This window comes from Lithobates pipiens, unplaced genomic scaffold (genome assembly GCF_037356315.1).
Source record: "Lithobates pipiens isolate NorthernLeopardFrog02 unplaced genomic scaffold, aLitPip1_a1.2 Scaffold_8, whole genome shotgun sequence".
Lineage (NCBI taxonomy): Eukaryota > Metazoa > Chordata > Amphibia > Anura > Ranidae > Lithobates > Lithobates pipiens.
The window spans coordinates 465016651-465037582 of record NW_027507903.1 but is presented as its reverse complement, the minus strand read 5'-3'; the positions used below and the strand labels follow the sequence as shown (position 1 = coordinate 465037582).

The 20932-nt window shown below is 41.6% G+C and overlaps 1 protein-coding gene across 2 annotated transcripts in view; it reads left to right on the top strand.

Moving 5' to 3' along the window:
* The window catches only part of LOC143960202 (uncharacterized), a 68972-nt gene that overhangs the window by 10551 nt on the left and 37489 nt on the right, over positions 1-20932 (top strand). For both annotated transcript variants that reach the window (XM_077468527.1, XM_077468526.1), the window contains exon 2: positions 11094-11441. In XM_077468527.1, the coding sequence (XP_077324653.1) occupies positions 11094-11441 (348 nt within the window). The remainder of the gene's footprint in view (positions 1-11093; positions 11442-20932) is intronic.

The following is a 20932-nucleotide window of genomic DNA, read 5'->3' as shown; positions in this document are numbered from 1 at the left end:
GATGGGGGAATTCTCCTACTGTATCATTGTATTCTGACAGGATGGAGATTTCCCATCCATCAGAATACACTGATAAGTTCTGCAGTCTATAACTTGCAGCGCTGATCGAGAGGACATTTTCCAGCAGGGCGGTTGAACAGAAGTCAATCTGTAGATTGAGTTGTGTTCAACCAAAGTGCCCATACACCAAATTGGCCGGTCCCTGCTGAACTTGACAAATTTCTATCCATTTAAAGGCAGATTATCAGTTGCTGAAATAAATATCAGCCACACAGGAAGAGCTTTGTCTTCAGTGGGACAAATAAATTCCTAGACTTTCATTGTGAGATGCAGCAGTAAAGCATTTCAAAAAGAATTAATTCATTATTTAAAAAAAAAAATCTATATTTCTGCATTTTTCAATATAAAAATCAGGGCATTAAAAGAGTGTACAAAATAATATCCTTATACATTTTCAAAATATATATAAAAAAGTTAGTCTGCAAATTAGTGAAAAAATAATTACTGTAAAGTGTACTCTCACATGCTCGCACTGCTAAATTTGGTCTGGGTGTTCAGGCATCCATGACTTCTGGTCATGAAGGGGATATACAACATAAATAGTAAGAGCCAAAAGATTTTCAAGTGACCTTAATTCAAAAGTATTTACATTTCTCCAGGACAAAAATTTCCCACTTTATTATTTAGGACAACATTTTTCACATTTTACAAAGAAGAATGAAAGAAATAAAACAAAATCCAAAAACATTATACCATGAGTATCAGAAATGACTGCAGAATAAAATTCTACAGATGACAGAAATAATAGTAGTTTAGCATCACTTCTCACTTAATGAAAATAACAATTGGGGTGACCCACTCCAATGCCGTAAGGTGTGTATGACCCTTTGCCTCTATAAAATATAGATTGAGGATCACATTTACAAAAAACTTCATGTGAAAGGTAAAAGAAAATGTAGCGCTAATATCTAAATAATAAAACAAAAAATGTAAATAAACAAGTGATAATATATATATATATATATATATATATATATATATATATATATATATATATATATATATATATATATATATATATATATATATATATATATAAGTCAGTTAGAAGTCCATCCAGAGGGATAACACGACTGCTACCCTGTCTCCAAGTGGCCTCTCGTTTTTTCTTTTTCTGATCTGGTGTCGCTGACACGCACGTCCAACAACTCTGGTAAGAGTATTTAATTATATCTACCTTTGTTGATGCCATTACTCTCTGAAGTCAAGTGTGCTGTTCGTTTCTTCAGCTTTTGGTCGGCTTTAGATCCATGGCTGTCGTGTTATCCCTCTGGTTGGACTTCTAGTGGACTTATATATATATATATATATATTTTATCACTTGTTTATTCACATTTTTTTGGTTTATTATTTAGATATTAGCGCTACATTTTTTTTCCCTTTCACATGAATTTTTGTCACATTTGTATGTAGCTGCTTTATGTAGTAATATTTTTCACTTTTGTATAGCGCAGTATTATTTTTCTTTCTTTTACAAAAAAACTTAATCTAGACTTGGACTTCAAAAAATAAACAAATTAATACACAACATGACAAAGTGTTTCACTATATTGCAGTGCTAGCCCTGGAGGGGCCACTGTATTGAACTTTTTTCCTCTAATAATTTTAATATCTCTTGCTGTGAGATGTGGCACAAGTAATTTTCAAGGAGCCCGTAGGGATCATAAATGTTGAAGAATTTCCTGAGGCCTGACTGCAGTCTCTGGCCATCGCTTGTACCATGGCCATAGTTTGTGACCATCGCTTACCCATGGTCTCTAACCTTCGCTTGTAGAATGGCCATAGGCTCTGACCATCTCTTGTAGAATGCCCAAAGGTTCCAAACATCTCTTGTAGCATTTGTGCAAAGTAATCTCTGTGCTGTGGAGGAGCCAACCTTATGAGAAAGTACTAATACTAATAATAATAATAATAATAATAAAACCTATCTATGCTAGAAAACTTCCTAAATACAGAGCTAATTATCATACATGTGTATAAATATATCTCTCACTGTTGCTGCCATAAAATGATGTGAAATACCAACTGTCAAAGTGTAAAGGTTCTCTCGTGCACTTGAAAGTGCAGTCGCTCTAAATCTAAGGGGTAGATCTGAAATGAGTGGAAGCTCTGCTGATTTTATCATCCAGTCATGTGCAAGCTAAAATGCTGTTTTTTATTTTCCTTGCATATCCCCCTCGGATCTACAGCAACTTTACTTTCAAGTCCACTTGCAGTGCAAAGTGAATTTTCCTTTAGTAAACAACCCCCAAAGTTTCCATAAGACTAATTAGAATCATATACCACCTTGCGTGCACTGGTGATCCCTCTCCCCAGACGTGGGATGTGCACTCACCAAATTTATATGCCTCCCACACTCATGATTGTGTATTATGCGAGAGTGGGAGGCATATAAATTTGCAATGTGGGCATCTGCTGGGGAGAGGGATCATCAGTGCACGCGAGGTGGTGTATGATTCTAGTTAGTCTCAATGGGAGAGAATTTGAACTATTTGGTGGACTCTTTCTTTATAAGCCACTTTATTTTCTATGGACTTTGGTTGTTAGTTGAGAAGATTTATATTATATTTTTAGGTCACAGCGCCACTTTGAAGTGGAACTCTTTGAAGTGGGTATCTCTTGTAGCATGCCTGTAGTACCTGAGCTTCTGCCGCTGCATGTCTACAGTCTTTGAAAGCTTTCTGTAGCATTACATTCTCTGAATATTATGTGACACCCTTTGGTGATGTCAGGGGCTGCACTTGAGGCCCCCTATATCAAGTAAATTAATAGATTCCCGACCGCCTTACGCAGATATACTGCGGCAGAAGGGCACGTACAGGCAGATTAACGTACCTGTACATGGCCCTTTAAGAGGCGGCTTGTGGGTGCGCGTGCCCGCCGGGAGCTCCATTACTGTGACTACGGGTCCCGCGGACTCGATATCTGCGGGGATACCCGCGATCGTCTCACGGTGAGGAAGAATGGGGAGATGCTAATGTGAACAAGCTCCCCGTTCTGCCTAATGACACTGTCACTGATCACAGCTCCTTGTAATCGGGAGCGGTAATCAGTGACGTGTCACACACAGCCCCTCCCCCCAACAGTTAGAATCACTCCCTAGGACACACTTAACCCCTACATCGCCACCTAGTGGTTAACCCCATTCACTGCCAGTCACATTCGCACAGTAATCAATGCATTTTTAATTGCACTGATCGCTGTATAAATGTAAATGGTCCCAAAATCGCACAAAAAATTGTCCGACATGTCCGCCATAATGATGCAGTCACGATAAAAATCGCTGATCGCCGCCATTACTAGTAAAAAAAATATCAATAAAAATGCCATAAAACGACTCTATTTTGTAGACACTATAACTTTTGCGCAAACCAATCAATAAACGCTTATTGCAATTTCTTTTTACCAAAAATATGTAGAATACGTATCGGCCTAAACTGTCAAAAAAAACTTTTTTATATACTTTTTGGGGATATTTATTTGAGCAAAAATTTTAAAATAATGCGTTTTTTCAAAATTGACGCTATTTTTTTGCTTATAGTGCAAAAAATAAAAACGCAGACGTGATCAAATACCACCAAAAGAAAGCTCTGTTTATGGGAAAAAAAGGACGTCAATTTTGTTTGGGAGCCATGTCGCATGACTGCGCAATTGTCAGTTAAATTGACACAGTGCCGAATCGCAAAAAGAGCTCTTATCTTTGGCCACCCAAATGGTCTGGGGCTTAAGTGGTTAAACACCACTGCTGTAGAGAATATCAGGGACAGATAATATTGAAATCTACCCGGTTTTGTTGTACATGACAAACCAAACTTAACAAGGTTTCTAATGGATGGTACTAAGGACCATTACACTTCTGCAAATTTGAACGATCATACCCTCTTACAGAGAAGAGGCATCTTACACAACATGCCCAAGCTGTTTTTATTTCTTGCTCTAGGACAAGTGCCAGGTTGACCCTTGAGGTTGTGTAGCTTGTTTCACTTTTTAATTGTTGAAACTGCTGATAAGATATGAGGAAGTTAATGTGCTGATGAACATGTTTCTATTCTCCATGAACCACTCCAGGAAGGAGCCCTGTGTGGACAACTTGTCTTAAGGTTGTCAAGATTATCCCTTGAAATGGCCATTCAGCACAATATGATGTGAATGGATTCAGGGTTTGATTGGGACAGATTAACACATTTTTATTCCTGATTTAGGCTGTGTAATGGACAGATTTGCAGCTAAAGAAGCAGCATCATAGCAGCAATTGTCACCTCTGTATTAAATCCGGCTTTGTATATTCAATATCTCTTTGTTCGATTTTTTTATTACTAGTACATTAAAAGCTCAAACCACATGCCCTAGTATCTTCCAATGATTTAGATCCTCTGGCTAATCAAAATATAAGAAATACTGTATTTATTGGCGTATAACACTCACCTTTTCACCATGAAAATTGGGTGCAAATAGCGTGTGCGTGTTATACGCCAATATTTAAATTTTAGCTGCCTTATTTAAAATTTTAGGTTTTTTTCCTGAAACTTTCCTCTTCAAATGAATGTGTGTACGTGTTATACAACCTGTGCGTGTTATACACCGATTGACGTTGGTAACAAACTGTAGAGCACAATTGGCCTTTTTGCACATTTTGTGTAGCCCTCTGTGTTCATTAATTTCACATCACATTACTTACATGTCTCTAAGCTGTCTATCCTATGTTTTTTCCCATAATGTATCTTGTTCAGAGATGAAGCAAAAGTAAAAATGATGGGGTCATTAGGGACCACAAATGTGGAAGCATTTCCTGAAGCATGTCTGCAATGTCTGACCATCTCTTGCAGCAGGCCCCAGAACTCTGACTTAGCATGCTGTAATCTCTTACCATCTCCTTTAGTATGCCCATAGTCATTGACCATCTCTTGTAGCATGCCTATTTTCTGTGACCATCTCTTGTAGCATGGCTATAGTCTCTGATCATCTTTTGCAGCATACCTATAGTCTCTGACCATCTCTTGTAGCATGCCCATAGTCTCTGACCATCTCTTGTAGTAGGCTCATAGCCTATGATGCTTGTAAACTTTGACTATCTGATACAACAAATGTAGCAAAGCTTTCTGTAGCATTACATTCACTAAATATGTGTGGCCCATTGGCTTGTCAGGGTTGCCATTGAGACCCCACTTATCAAGTAAGTTGACCATCACTGCTGAAGAGAATGTCAGGTACAGTTTATATTGAAATCTAGGTAATGTGGTACATGACTGACCAGACTTAAGCAATAGAAGGTGCTATGGGTGGTTGCACTTCTGCAAATTAAAACCCTCTTACACAGAGAAAAGTCATCCATACAGGACGTGCCCCAGCTGTTGACACTTTTTGCTCTAGGTCAAGTGCCATGGTGACACTTGAGGTTGTGTGGCTTGTTTCACTTTTTGAAATTGTGAATCTGCTGATAAGATACAAGGAAGTTAAAATGCTGATGTGAAAGTTTCTATTCTCCCCATATTGCTGCAAGGGTGCCAGAATTCTGAATATCTCCTTACATTTCGTCATACTTGTTGGTTTCCTGTTATTTAGAAACTTTCTTTGTTTAGTTATGTGATAAAACTGTCAATTATCAGGACATTTCTATATTTGTTATTGCATGCTTTATCGCTTTCTATTTAAATATTTGTGGGCTGGGCTGAAAACTATAGGCGGAGATAGGTTAAAGAGACCCTGTAGCAAGAACATTCACTTCAACAAAAATCTCCCCATAAGATATGTGCATTTCATGGATTTTATACATGTTATTAACTCTTAAAAAGCCTCCCTTATATGTAGACATTCATGAGACTGCTGCTGGAGACCACCATCTTTGATGTGATTCAAGAAAGAAATTGGGAAGGCTAGCACTGGAAGCCTATGATTATCCTAATGGTATATAGGGAATAGGGATATGTCTGGATTCCTTGGGCTGGTAGCTTCTCTACCCCAAAGGACCTTCACTCTCTCCTTGGTTTGTAACTGAGAAATTGTGAGATTGAAGCACCCCACCAAAATGTAATAATTCAGACACAGATTTATTCCAAAGTATGATGAGATAAACATTATCACAAGGTCACTGACTTTTTTTTAGAATGTAACCTTTCATCAAGGCTTAAATGCTAGAAAAGCAAAGTCCGTCAGCTGCTGGTTGGAGCTGCTCGACCCAGCTGCTGATGGACCTTGCTTTCTAACAATTTGGATTAAATCTGTGATACATTTTAACCATTATCTAGCATCTCTGTGAATTCATTGCCAGTTTTTAAAGCCTAATGAAGGGGAGGGGGCATTTGAGTATCCGAAACTCGCTGGCTTTGTGGCATCGCTAATTGCTGAGCGATTCTGATATATACAGCTGGGAGCTACATTATTAGCGTCCCAATATTTTAGAATGGAGTCTACAATCAACATCTGTTGCGGTGTTGTGATTCTGCCTCCTCCTGGGATGCACCCCTGACAAAGCATAGCAGAAATGTCATCATAGGGTTGTGCTTTGTGAACAACACAGCAAAGGAGGAAGGCAAAGGCACAACACTGGTTTTAATCATAGACCCTGTTCTGATGAAGCAGAGAGCCAGAAATGTAGATCGTTATTGTACATACAGTATCAGAATTGCTCAGCAGAGGTTAGAGAGTGCCTAAAGTAGTAAAAAATTAGAGCATTTATGAGTGAAATACAAAATTGAAATACAAAAACATAAAAATTGATTTGCCTAGAGTCGGGCTTTAACATATAAAAGTTTATATGAGATTTTACCAATTGAATTTGCATATACTTTAAGGGGAGACTATAATAGCTGGGGACTATTTTAGTTTTATCCTTAAAGTGGATGTAAACCCTCTCCTATACCCAGGGGCGGACTGAAAACTCATGGGGCCCCCGGGCAATAGGAGATTACGGGGCCCCCAGGCTTAGAGATGGCCCGCATGAGGCAGCCATCTTTTTTTGACACAACACGAATGTGGGCATACCCACCGAGGGGAGGGGCACCAAGCCATCAGGTCTGTGTACAGTATAATGTATAGAGTACAAGGGTCATGAGTAAGTAACAAACAAAACAACATATAGAATACAGCAGTCAGAATGAGCGCAATGCTCACATCAGAGTCCTCCCTTACTTCAAAGTCCCAACATTCTCGCTGTATATCACAGTCCACAGAGTGCCACACTATGCGAGAGCCCCCAGTGTGCCACCCTACGGCAGAGCCCCCCAGAGCAACACCTTACGGCAGAGCCCCCCATTGTGCCACCCTACAACAGAGCCCCCCCAGTGTGCCACCCTACGGCAGAGCCCCCCATTGTGCCACCATACGGCAGAGCCCCCCAATGTGACACCCTACGACAGAGCCCCCCAGTGTGCCACCCTACGACAGAGCCCCCCAGTGTGTCACCCTGCGGCAGAGCCCCCCAGTGTGTCACCCTGCGGCAGAGCCCCCAGAGTCCCACCCTGCGACAGAGCCCCCAGAGTCCCACCCTGCGGCAGAGCCCCCAGTGTCACCTTCCATAAGTGTCCCCTTACACACACCTTTGCACCTTGGTGCTTGGTGTGGTAGGCAGCTGGCAGAAAAAGGATTTGAAATAAAATCCACTTGTTGCAGGCTCTGAACTATGAGTGAGTCGTAGAGCCATTGAAATAGTGAACTACTGTGATTGGCCTCAGATCTGGCAGTGGGGCATGTGAATAAAAGCCATGCTTAATGTGTGCCATGATATCACCACACAGGCATGTACCCAGACCTGCTCTGCTGCCTGATCCGAGGCCGGGCTTAGCAGAGCACTATTCAGATGGGCCTGAATGGCAACACGTGGATTTTTCATGGGCATGGGATTGTTAGAGTGACTTCTGTTGAGCAGCAGTGGGAACACATTGATCAAACAGTATATACCAGTAGCGGCTGGTGCTCAAATTTTTTTAGGGGAGGCACAAACAAAATGGGAAAAATGCTGAAAAATACCTGGAAAAAAACATCAATTGCAGTTCCACTGTGCCCATCCAATGCAGCCACTGTGCCCCATAAAATGCATTCACTGTGCCTCATTAAATGTAGCCACTGTCCCTCATCAAATGCAGCGACTGTGCCCCATAAAATGCATCCACTGTGCCTCATTAAATGTAGCCACTGTGCCTCATCAAATGCAGCCACTGTGCCCCATCAAATGCAGCCACTATGCCCCTTCAAATGCAGCCACTGTGCCCATCAATTGCCATCACTGTGCCCATCAAACGCAGCCACTGTGCCATCAATTGCCACCTGTGTTCCCATTACATGCAGCCATTGTATCCATCAAATGCAGCCACTGTACCCATCAAATGCAGCCACTGTGTCATCAAACGCAGCCACTGTGACCCCCCCCCCCCCGTGGCATTTAACCAGCACCCACGCCCGTTGTCCGACCAGCACTTACCCCATCTTGGTGGCAGGTTAGACAGAGGTTGACGGCGGTGAGATGTGGGAGGGGAGGCAGCAAGCTATGGGTCGGTGGCGGTGAGCTGTGTCCTCCATGCTTACTCCCTGTGTCTCTTCTTTCCTCCTGCTAGGCATTCAATAAGAGTGCATGTCCTTTCAGCAAATTGCGTGATGGGTATAAGACCCGCACTTACTGATTGGCAGAGAGGTAATTCAGTGTTAGAAAAGCAAATATTAATTTGCTTTTCTAACACATCTGGATGGGCTCCGAGCACTCTGTGCTCTGAGCCCACCCTATTTTGAAGCCTATTAGAGCCTTTGCCTCTAATCAGGTGCTTAAAAAAAAAAAAAAAAAAAAACCCCCGCTGCTGTAATTCAGGCACCCAGTGTCCTGAAAGGAGTCGAATGCCCGAATAAGGGGTGGCCGCAGTGGCCATTGATAGATTTATTCTATGCATGAATCTATCCATTCTACATATAGGGGGTGGCATGATAGAGGGGGCAGCACCCTTAATGGATGGGTCCCCTTGGTATACACACAAATGCACAGTATACATATATACATACACCAGCACTTTTCACCCAAATTTCATCCTGATAGAACACACTGTTGCTGCCCCCTTCTCCTGCCATGCTGGGACTTGTAGTGCCCCAGAAGCTCACAGACATTGGATGTGGTAATACAGGTGAAGAGACTGCACCTGTGTACTGGTGGGCAGGTGATGATGAGTAGGGAGCTGTAGCAGAGATTATAGAAGTTCAGAACATCCTTCCTCCAGAAGCATGGCACTTCTCACATACAGAACATCGATCTAACAGCAGCCTAAGAGACAGGAGGAGCCCCGCTAGAGGTAACACAGCCTTCCCCCTCCTCACCAGGGTAAGATGATAAGAATACATTTAGTTCAGCTCAGCCAGCTTACCATCTATAAGGCAGCAGTCCGTACCCACACTGCAGGCTGTCCCCTCCTCCCTCTCCTCTCCTGCTCCTGTGTCAAAAAAGCCGCGCTGGAGAAGGGGGTGTGTACACTGTGCTCCCATTGGCTGAGGAGGCAGTGGAGAGGTGGGGCAGCTACAATCTCGAGATTTGTATAGCAAAATGATGTCGGTAGTGGCCATTTCAGGGACAGATGTAAAAATATACAGATTTTTACAAACTGTCCCTGCTTTTACCAAGGCTGGCAGCCCCTATGGGGCCCCCTAGTGGCCATCGGGCCATTGGTCAGTGCCCGAGTGCCCGAATGGTCAGTCCGCCCCTGCCTATACCCAGTGAAATGAACAGCCTCAGATGATACACAAAGATACAAATATCCCTACATACGTTTTACATGTATATATGCTTTTTCCCCCCTTTCTATACTCTTTAGAAAGTGCAGATCGTGTTAAAATTGATGTTTCCTCTTCCAGCAGTGGGTGTGGAGTCATACACTGTGTGAGAGCCGATTGGAGGAAAGGCACACAGCCCCGCTCCACATAGGCAGAGAAACTATGGAAAATGCAGAGCTCTACTCTGAATAGATAAACTCTCTGCTAATCTATATCTAAGCTCCCTCCTGACACAAATTTCCAAATTCTGTTATCTCCTGTATTGGGGAAATTGTCAGAAGTGACTCTGCTGATAACGGCACTTAGAGCACTGGAGATAGATAAATAAACACTATGGAGTACAGATATATGTGCCCAGGTCAGAATGGGGTTTACAACCACTTTAAACAATAATTGAACTATCATACAAACTGCAGTAATTCCTTAACAGATCCCACCCTCCGACTCCACTGATGTATACTTACCAAGATTGAGCAGCAATGACCTCCAGGCATTGTTTACATCCAGCACAACTTCTCTCTCTCCTGGTTGCAGATGAGAAGTAGAGCCCCATAGATATTTAAAGGGCTTGTCTACCTCCATCGTCCAACTGGAAGACACAGGGAGATGAGCTCCATAGACTTTTATGGAGCTCTACTGATCAGGTGCAGCCAGAAAAGATAGCAGACTTACAGAGCTGGATGGCAAGAAACATAACAAGCACAGGGGGTCATGGCTGCCAGATCTTAGTAAGTATGCATCTGTGAAGTTGGAAGATGTAGTCTGTTAGGTCAAGGAGGGCAAAAAGAATAAGTGCACTGTGTATGAAATACACTTGTTCTTTAAAGTTTATCTTACAGCTAAACCAAGTTGCCCAATGAGACCTGGAGGTTGATGTGGGGTGGGGGCATCACAAAGACTTGTGTGCTGGAGAAAGTTCTTTGGTTCAAGTCAAACTAGCATTCCTGTCACTGGTGCCAACAGAATCGCTAAATGGAACACTCATCTGCTCCTTTGGCTTTGGCCAAGAGGTTGCACTGAAGAAGTGACACCTAACTGGGGCAGCCAGAGAGAGAACAATGTTGTAAAAAAACATGGTTCCTCTGTCTTGGAGATCTTGTTCCTGGTAAGTTGCCACCCACGACAGGAACATTAGTCTGACTTGAACCAATTCGTTTACTCTGTAGCAGGAAAGGAAGCCCAGGAGCTGACTGTTTGTATTTCTGGACTGAGCACTGGATTGTGGTTGTTGCCGACAACGGTCTAATTTATACATTTCTAATAAATCTTTTGTGATCTCTCTTTTTCAGCATTTCCTCTGATATGTGGCCAGACTGTGAGAGGAATAGAAGGGCGGTCTATCACTCTGCCTTGTTTCTATAACGTCAAAAGAGCCAGCGACATCACCTCCATGTGCTGGGGACGTGGAAGCTGCCCAAGCTCCAAGTGTAATGAAGTTCTTATTTGGACTGATGGATACAAAGTCACACATCAGTCATCTGACCGCTACCAGCTCAATGACAACATTGCAAGGGGCCAGATCTCTCTAACTATTAGTCAAGCAAGCTTGAGTGATGCCGGGACATACTGTTGCCGTATAGAACATCACGGGTGGTTCAATGATGAGAAGAAAAACATCCGACTGGACATGGAAAAAGGTGACAGGGGAAAGATTGTAGCCATAGCGGATGAGCTTGATCTTAATATTCTTTTTCTATAAGGCAGTTCAAAGTGAAGTGACTATATGCAAAGAGCAGTAACCACAAAAGTTTGGAGGACACTTTTCGTGCAATAGGATAAAATGTCAGCAAACTTCACATGCCGTCTTTCTCTGCAACTTGTTTACTACCCATTGTTTGGAGGGACATGCTGCAAGAAATTATTGTGACAACTTTTAAAACGAGGGGCTGTAATTTTGTAATGTTTGGGAATCCTTTATTTAAACCAGGGATCTTCAAACAATGGCCCTCCAGCTGTTGCAGAACTACACATCCCATGAGGCATTGTAAAACTCTGACATTCACAGACATGACTAGGCATGATGGGAATTGTAGTTCCTGAACGACTGGAGGGCCGTAGTTTGAGGACCCCTGATTTAAACCCTACCAGTTGATACCCAACAGTCTATAATTACGTTTTTCCAATATACCCAGTAGTATCAAACTATATTTATAATTAATGACCCTCCAATTGATTCTGTATCCTCCACTTATTTGGAAATCTCTTATAATCTAGTAATTAAGGTCTCCCCCCTATTCTATCTCCACCTATTAATTTTTAATGACCACTTTCATCCTGATGCTTTGTGTGATTCGTTTCTAGACTCTGTTGTACTAGTTTACTTTTAAAGCATGTTTAAGAATTATATATTATCATTTTCAATTCTTTCTTTGGACAAATGTTGCGGCCACTGACATTGATAAATGCATTCTCGCCTAAAATATAAATTAAAAAAAGGAAGGACTGTCCCGAAAAAAGAGGATCACTTGTCAGGTATGCAGGAGCCCATAGAAATCATCCTGTAAATAAAAAAATATTTTGTTGACATGGGTTACTGCACTTTGCATATTGCCACAGGTTACTGCACTTTGCACATGGCCCCAGGTTACTGCAATTTGCACATGCTCACTGTTTTATCAAACAAACTTGTTCATAACATTAAGATTCTGAAGATTCTGCCCCATACTCCAGATCAGAACCCCTAACAGACCATTTTAAATAGATGTATAGTCAGAACATCTAAAACTAAAAAGAAATGTTGGCTTGACATAGACTAGTTAGTAGCAGTCGACTTTTGTCTAAATGTATTTGGAAAGTTGGAAACTACATTTCAGCCATTAAGCTGCATAGACAAAACTTCTACTCTTTTATTATATATATATATATATATTTAGATTTGCAGGATTTTCTGTTTTATTTTATTGTTTTTTAGTGTTTGTTTTTGTTATTTTTTTTGTATGTGTGATCGTTTTTTGTGAACTATTTAACTTTTTTGCTGTCTATTTTTTTAATTTCTGTGGAAACAAAAGTAAAATAATGATGTTAATGCGAAGCATATTTTTGACAAAAGAATAGGTCCAAGATTGTTGAAAGGAGCCTCCATCACAGCAGAAGCTATTGAAAGCATGTTGCGTATAAAAAAAATCCACCAAAAAACATAATAATTTCACATATCCCCATGACTCCAATGTATTCAGCCAATGTGGTTAAATTTCCCTAAAGTCTTCTAATTTTTGCCCAAATTCCATGAATTGAGAACCCTAAATTATGCTCAATCCTTTTTATTATTGCGGTGTCAGGGAGAGTCAGGGGTCATTTTAAATCAAATACAAAGTAGTTTCTTTGAAAATAGTATCAAACGCCTGAGCACATACCCAGGTCATAGACAATAACCTTACCTTTGATTTAAGTGTCTGATGTGAGGTTTGGAATGGATGGAAAGTCACTCTATAGTGGAAGTAGGAGGGGGTACCTGTGCTTTCACATGACACACTTCTAATGAAACCTGTAAGTAGAGAAACGTTGGTATGCCAATATTGACCTCCTTCTGAAAATGCTAGATTTCTGTCTGTCTTGCTGATCTCTTCTGCCTTCTGTACCTTCATAACAGTTGTACAAAAGTGTCTGATATGCACACTTATTCTGGGGGATTCATGCCTACATACCCCTATATCACTAACACTTTGGTGTTATTGGTCTATATGCTGCCATTCTGAGATCACACATTCAGTACATGCAAAATTCCACCTTAGGTACGCCACATGTCCATAATAACAAGCCAATGTGTTTCAGGGGCCAAACTCAACCCATTTGTCAGATCTAAAATGCTGTAGAAAGGATTTAATTTGAATTAAATTTTCAGGAAAAAAATAATATCACAGGTGATGAATTAACATTTAAATTCCTATATTATTATTATTGCATTTTATTTCAGAAACCCAATTCATGTTGATTACTTGCCTTCTCCCTTATACAGCATGTTAAAATGAACCTGTACACAGACTATGCACAATAAAGTATTTACATGTTCCTAACAAACAATAAAAACACTATATACAATTGCACATTCACCTCTGTAGCTGTAGGCATTGTGGAGAAATTAATCTTCAAAATTCACTGAAAGCTTAGCCGTTTTCCTATTACTTTTCACTGCAGCAGAACCTTGGCAACCTGGCAGTATTCTATGGCAACATAAATCAAGTGTTTCTAAACTGTTACTCTGCTCACCAATTGGCTGTCAAATTGGGACTAGTGGCTGTATCCATGCAGCCGCTGCAACCCCATATGCTTGTGTGAGCTATCTGCATGCAGCACCTAGTGGCTCCATTTCTATAAACACATCCCATTTACAATCAACAGACCTCAGCAACAGTGTGAAAGAGGCCTAATGCCCTGTACACACCAGCGGAATGTCCGACAGAAAAAGTCAGACTTTTACGTTGAAAATTCTGATGGACCTAGAAAGAGAACATGTTCTAAATATTTCCAACAGAACCAATTCCTATTGGGAAAACCGCTCGTCTGTATGTTGTTCCAACGTACCAAACTCTGAAGCAAGTATGAGACGGAAGCGCTCGGTGTGGTAAAACTAGCGTTTGTAATGGATCTAGCACATTCCTCACGCAGCAAATTCTATGATCTTTTATAATTTTATTTTTGTGTTTCAAGTTACCACAATAACATTATTATCTTGTATTTTTTATTACCCTCAAGGAGGTTGGTGTCCCTTGTTAATTTGACATTGTCTTTTAGAAATGTACCTGCCTACTCACAAACAAACTGTCCTATTTGAATAAAAACACAATAGGCAAGTATTTTCAGAAAATAAAATAGCCATTTATTCTGGCCTTTTGGCCCCCCATGGCACACATCAAGTCTGTGGAAAAGAAAATTGGTAGCTTGAGGAGCCCATATAATTTGGAGTACAATCTGGTCCAGGAATCCCAGAGACCAGGACCAGCAGCAGATGACATATATGTCCCCAGGCTGTGGTACTACACCAGCCTGTGTCTTCTGTCAGACCAGACTGAACCCAGGTCATCACTTTCTTCTCTTCGCTGCAGCCTTCCCTCCACGCTTCCCTGCACCCTTCCCTGCAGCCGCCCTGGAGGCTGTGGCTCTGAAGGTGGACTTGTGGCAGGAGGACGAGGAGGAGGAGAAGGAGGAGGAAGATGGGAAAGCTCACATACGTGGCTGTTTTCATTCAGCTGGCCCTTCCACCCCTTTCTGAAGGGCCTGAGCTCACTTCCTGACTGACACTGGGCCCGCCCTCCTGCTGGCTGACACTGGGCACGGCCTCCTCCTGGCTGCCACATTCCAAACCCTCCTCCTGGCTGAGCTCATCCTTGTGTATAAAAAAGGGACATAGTTTTAGTTTTTGCTTCGTCAATCACAATTTTCAGCTCTTGACTTGAAAATAGATTTTTACTAAATAGAAAAGACTATCATTCTGACCCCAGCATTTTTCATTCTTGTCCCAAACATTTTTGGACACTACTGTCAATTGATATGTATACATCACTTTTTTTAAAATCATTAATTTGTTATCAATTATAACATCTAGTTAACATCATTAATATTAGGACAATAAATATGTCAAAAAATATTATACCTGACTCCAGCTGGGCACATCCACTTCTTCCAGGATGGAAGGCCCAGGTTGTTTCTCGTCAGCCTCTGCTGGGGTTGAGCGAAGGGTGGAGGGAAGGCTGCAGGGAAGGGTAGAAAGTGATTCCCTGGCTTTAGTCTAGTCATCCAGAAACCGCAGTTTGTCTAAGTACCAAAGCCTGGGTACATACACTTGCGCTGATGATGCTCCTGATCGGAGTGATTTCTGGATCTTATTATGCTCCTTCTTATACATGTTCCTCAAGATCCCAATTTTCTTTTCCAAGAGCACGATGGTTGCATCGGGGACCCGAGTCTTCACAAATTCAAGAAGTTTCCCCAGCGTTGACCTCCTAGCTTGTTTATTATAATATAAGCTGTGTTTCACCTCCCACAAATTCCGCATCTCCCTGTACTTGTCAATGAAACTGGCCATAAATTCTGGGTCCTTAAAGCGACTCATATTTTCTGTAAAAGACAATGCACAAGACAAAAACTTGAAGCAGTATAGGCCACTGATGTACCAAAGTTAAGATTTTACCTTCGTAGAACGTTCATCCTCCTTCCTCAGCACACTGAATGTACGTATGACACACGCGTTACTTTATATACACTGCGCATGCGTCGCCCGCCCCTGACATTCTTTCTAGTCTATTTCCTGTCCCTTCTCTTCAGCATGCAGTAGGATCAACATGGCGAAGACACAACAGGTGTCTGTTATTACTAATTCCAGTAACCAGGAGGAAAGCCCGGAAGCAGAAACGTCCCGATCCTGGAGGCAAATTTTTAAGGCCTCAAATATGTCCTTTGGTGAGATGGTGGTGATGGTGGACATCTTGAGGACGACCGACTATGATGGGAAGAATGTACCGTACCTAAACCCAAATGTGAGAAAGGCCAAGATCGTGACTAAAGTTGTGAAGAGTCTGCACAGAAATGTTGGGGTACGACGATCAAAGGAGCAAATAAGGAAACTCTGGTCAGACCTGAAACTGAGGGAGTTGGATCAGTACAGAAGGATCAAGAAAGTGCTTAGAAAAAGTAAGTAGTTGCCATGTGTAGGGATGAGCTCTGGCGTGTTCGCACACTCCACATGCAGAGCCTCATCGGTGCAGCTCTGCGCTAATCACAGGCAGTGAGACAATTCCCGATCTCTGCAGCTGCACATCGGGAAATTTCTCACTGCCTGTGATTAGCGCAGCGCCGTGCCAACTTCCTGGCGGGCTCTGCACGTGGAGTGTGCGAACACGCCGGAGCTCATCCTTAGTCGTGTGTTATTATTATTATTATTACTTGCATGCTGAGCCATGTGCTTTTATTTACTGTAGGACATTTTAAAATGGCAAGTTTCAGGTTAGTGGGCACAGTAAATCAGTCGTAGTAAACATCGTTCGCTCATTAAATACGATGTTTTGAGCAGATACAGGTTAAATACATTTGGTCATGCCTAAATATCTGTGTGCTAAAGTATACCTTTTGTTTCATTCTCATAGGGGGCCAAAGACTCGGAGGACACCACTCAATAGAGGACACCAGGAACCCCCCACCTGAGAAAGAAGGGGAACTCTGAAAAACACCACACCCTGAGGATCTGGAGGAAGGATAGGTGGAAAAAGTGGCCGAACTTGTCACCACAACAGGTTAGTGTCTGACACCCCAGCTTCAGGTGATATATGTATGCCTGCATATTTATAATACATGTTTTTCCAAAAAAATTTAGGTGATTTTCTGGTTGTGGAAGAGCAAGCTCAACATTTCACAAGTCCAAGTTCCTAATCCAGGACATCATGACATGGAATCATAAAATCGACATCATAAGAAATAAACTAAATTTTCTTGAACAAAAAATGAAGAACATGATTGATGTGTTGGGGAAAATTTAAAAGATCTTCAAAAAGCAACCATTTTAATAATTGTTTTTGTTCTAAAAACACTATTTTTTTGTAATTAGGAAAAGCAAAATTTTGAAGATGCACACAGTGTGTCAACATGTGCTATCTGCCATCACGGGAGATCAATGGACACGTTTTGTGGGTGCAACCCCTTCCTCCCAAATGAAGTAGGTGAGAGGAAGGGGTTGCACCCCCAAAACACGCCCATTGATCCCCCATGATGGCAGATAGCACAAGTTGACATTAGGCATGGGATCAGGAGGGAAATTCCCATTTTGACTCCCAAGTTGTGCTACAAAATTTGGCTTTTGTGGGGGTGACATCACAGATGAAGGCACTATCAAGACATATTGGACATACTATAATGTCTGACATTGCCTTCTGTTTTTCAGCGTTGAACTTTGTAAGTTCCAGAGTTTTTTTATGTTATGTTATTAAACATGCCTATTTAGAACAAAAAAATAAAAAAATTGTAAAACAAATGATTTTACCCAAAAATTTTAGAACGCACATGTGTGAATGTGCACAGAGTAAAAACTTTGCTAATAACAATGTGTGGCTTCTTCTTTCAAGGGTCAATACCAGTTTTTGAAGTAATTTTGTGTTTACAGTGACAATGGGGCTTATTTACTAAAGTAAAATCCACTTGGCACTACAAGTGCACTAGGAGAACCTAGGAGACAGCCACAAAGAAACACAAGCAATAAAGAAAATTCTAGATTTTATCAGATATTTTTATTTTTATTTTTTTATTAAAACATTTTTTAAACATTGTCTGGGATAGCAATGGACCCCCTACCCTTAAAATAATTTACATATTTCTGCTGAACTTCACGGGCGCTTTGAAGGGCCAAGCCAATACGGCCAGTATCCAGGTCCATCAGGGGATTAGAAGGAAGTCCAGCCTCAGGCCCAACTGAGGCAATATCATTTTGTGCATTTTTTCTTAAAAATTGTGCAATTTGCAGCAGGATAGGATGATATGATTGATTTTGTAGTCCGCCATATGGATTGCTGTTAGAAACAAGCGGAACCGGCTGGCCATTATCCCAAAGGTATTCTCAACAACTCTTCTCACTCTGGCCAACCAGTAGTTAAAAACCCTCCTCTCCGGGGTGAGGGTCCTTTGGGGGAATGGCCTCATCAGGTGCTGGCCCAGACCGAATGTTTCATCAGCAAGAAGTCCTTCCACGTTGTTCGCATCAGGTGGCAATGCCAGGCCACCAGTCTGGAGATGCTGGTAAAACTCAGTCTGGGCAAAGACTCCTCCATCCGACATCTGGCCATTCTTCCCCACGTGAGGAACTCATATTGTGCCGACACCACCGCCGTTAACACTACACTATTAAACCCTTTATAGTTATAATAATAAGACCTTGAATGGGGTGGTGGCACGATGTGGACGTGCTTCCCATCTATAGCTCCAACGGTCAGCAAAATGGGATGCCGCAGGTTGCCATTCCTGTGGAAAGGAAACTGTGGAGTCAAAATAGAAACTTTTGCACATAACATTACAAGCAGAGTAAACAAAAACATTCTTGGCCGACATCAGTATAACATTTTTTAAGGAATATTTCAAGACAAAAATATAAATTTTAGGGGGGGGGGGGTTTGACGGGACTTTGGGAGCCCAAAAAAAAAAAGCCTCTGGCACTCTGCCTAAATTTAAGGACACACATAACATTTGTACAAATTTTAGGGGGGGGGGGGGAGAGTTATAATTGAATTTAAGGACACACATGACATTTGTACAAATTTTAGGGGGGAGGGAGAGTTATAAATGAATTTAAGGACACATAACATTTTTAAAAAATTCGGGGGGGGGGGGGGGGGTTATATATTAATTTAAGGACACGCTTAACATTTGTACACATTTTAGGGGGTGTTCTGGGTAAAGCACTACAATGGAGCTGACAAAATACATTGTTAAGTGACTAAGCTATAGGTGTATATGGGCCCATGATAGCATGCTGGAGAGATTAGTGAAGGCAAATATGCATGTAGGCCAAAAAAGGAGCATTAAAAGAGCATATAACAATTGTGGTAATTAGGGAATGATGAAATAAATACAATGCAGTAGCAAACATTAAAAACATAGAATGTGATGTTAAAGGAGAAAACCCGAATATATTCCTTCTGCAAGACCTGAATGATGGCAGAATGAGTCTCTGGGATAAATGATCCCCAGAGCCTGGAGGGGGGGGGGGGGGTGCCTGTAGAGAACTTGAGGTCCTGCAGACTTCTTCCAGTTGTCAAGTAAAGCAATGTGGCAACTAGCCTCTGCTCCGGAGTGATCGCTTGCCGCATGCAGGTGTCCTGCTTTGTAATATAAGGGGTGAGCAAAGCCGTCATCCTGAGAAAGTTCCTGAAATCATCAAGATTATTCTCCTGGATCTCACGCAGCAAAGGCATATGAGAGAATTGGTCACACTGGAAAACCAATTCTTTGTCCATGAACTCCTCCTTGCCCTGTTCATGGACTAGACTTGGGTCAAAGTATAAACCCCAACCCCAAGCCCCCACACAGCATTAACTCTATGATGAGTATGTACCCGCAACATGGTTTCAAAATGGTCGGCTGGTCAAAATGAACTTAACAGAATGCACTCAAGAACAGCAAGGCCTGTGAAGAGTGAGCTGAAAATCAGCAACGAGCAGACAAGAACGCACTGAAAAACAGATATGAACTGACTGCACACACTGAAAACCAGATACAAACCCACAAGCACAAACTGAACAGCAGTTTCGATCTAAAAAAACAGGAGTCTGAAAAGCGCGAATTGTCTCTAACCAAACTTCTACTAACACGAGATTAGCAGAAGGAGCCCAAAGGGTGGCGCACTGGGTATTGAACTTCCTTTTTCTAGTCCCGTCGTACCTCTTGTATGTCACCATGTTCTTGACGGTCGGACTTTGCTGTGATCATGTGTACGCAAGACAGTTTCAGTGGAATTCCATTGGAACTCCATCGGGAAAACATTCAGAGTTTATTCCAATGGGAAAACTGGTCGTGTGTACAAGGTATTAGAGCTTTTGTTGCGATCTTTGAGAATTAACTACTTCAGAGTACTGTACAAACAGATAGAGAAGTGAAGGAAGCTTCTTTTAAAATTCCTATTGTTGCTTGCTAAGAATGCATGCATACTTTATCGCACATGTTCACTTTTGGTCCTGATAAAGGGGGTACAGTCTGAACCCTGAAAGTGTTGGCTTGCTATCATGAACATGGATAATAAAATAAATACTTTTGATCTTTGGTACTGTGCTCTCTCATCTACTCTTCCTGGTTTTCTTCTAATGCCGCGTATACATGACCGTTTTTTCCGGCAGAATAAACTCTGATGGTTTTTCCAACGGAATTCCCACGGTGTTCCGATGGAGTTTCACTGAAACGGACTTGCCTAAACATGATCACACCAAAGTCCGATCGTTTATAATGTGGTGACGTACAACACGAACGACAGGACTAGAAAAAGGAAGTTTAATAGCCAGTAGCCAATAACTGCCCTTGCGTTGTTTTTGGTCCGTTGGAACAGCATACAGACAAACAGTTTTCTTGATAGAAATTCATTCCGTCGGAAAGATTTAAAACATGTTTGTTTTTCTAGGTCCGTCAGAATTTTCAAAAAAATAAAAAAAATAAAAAGTCC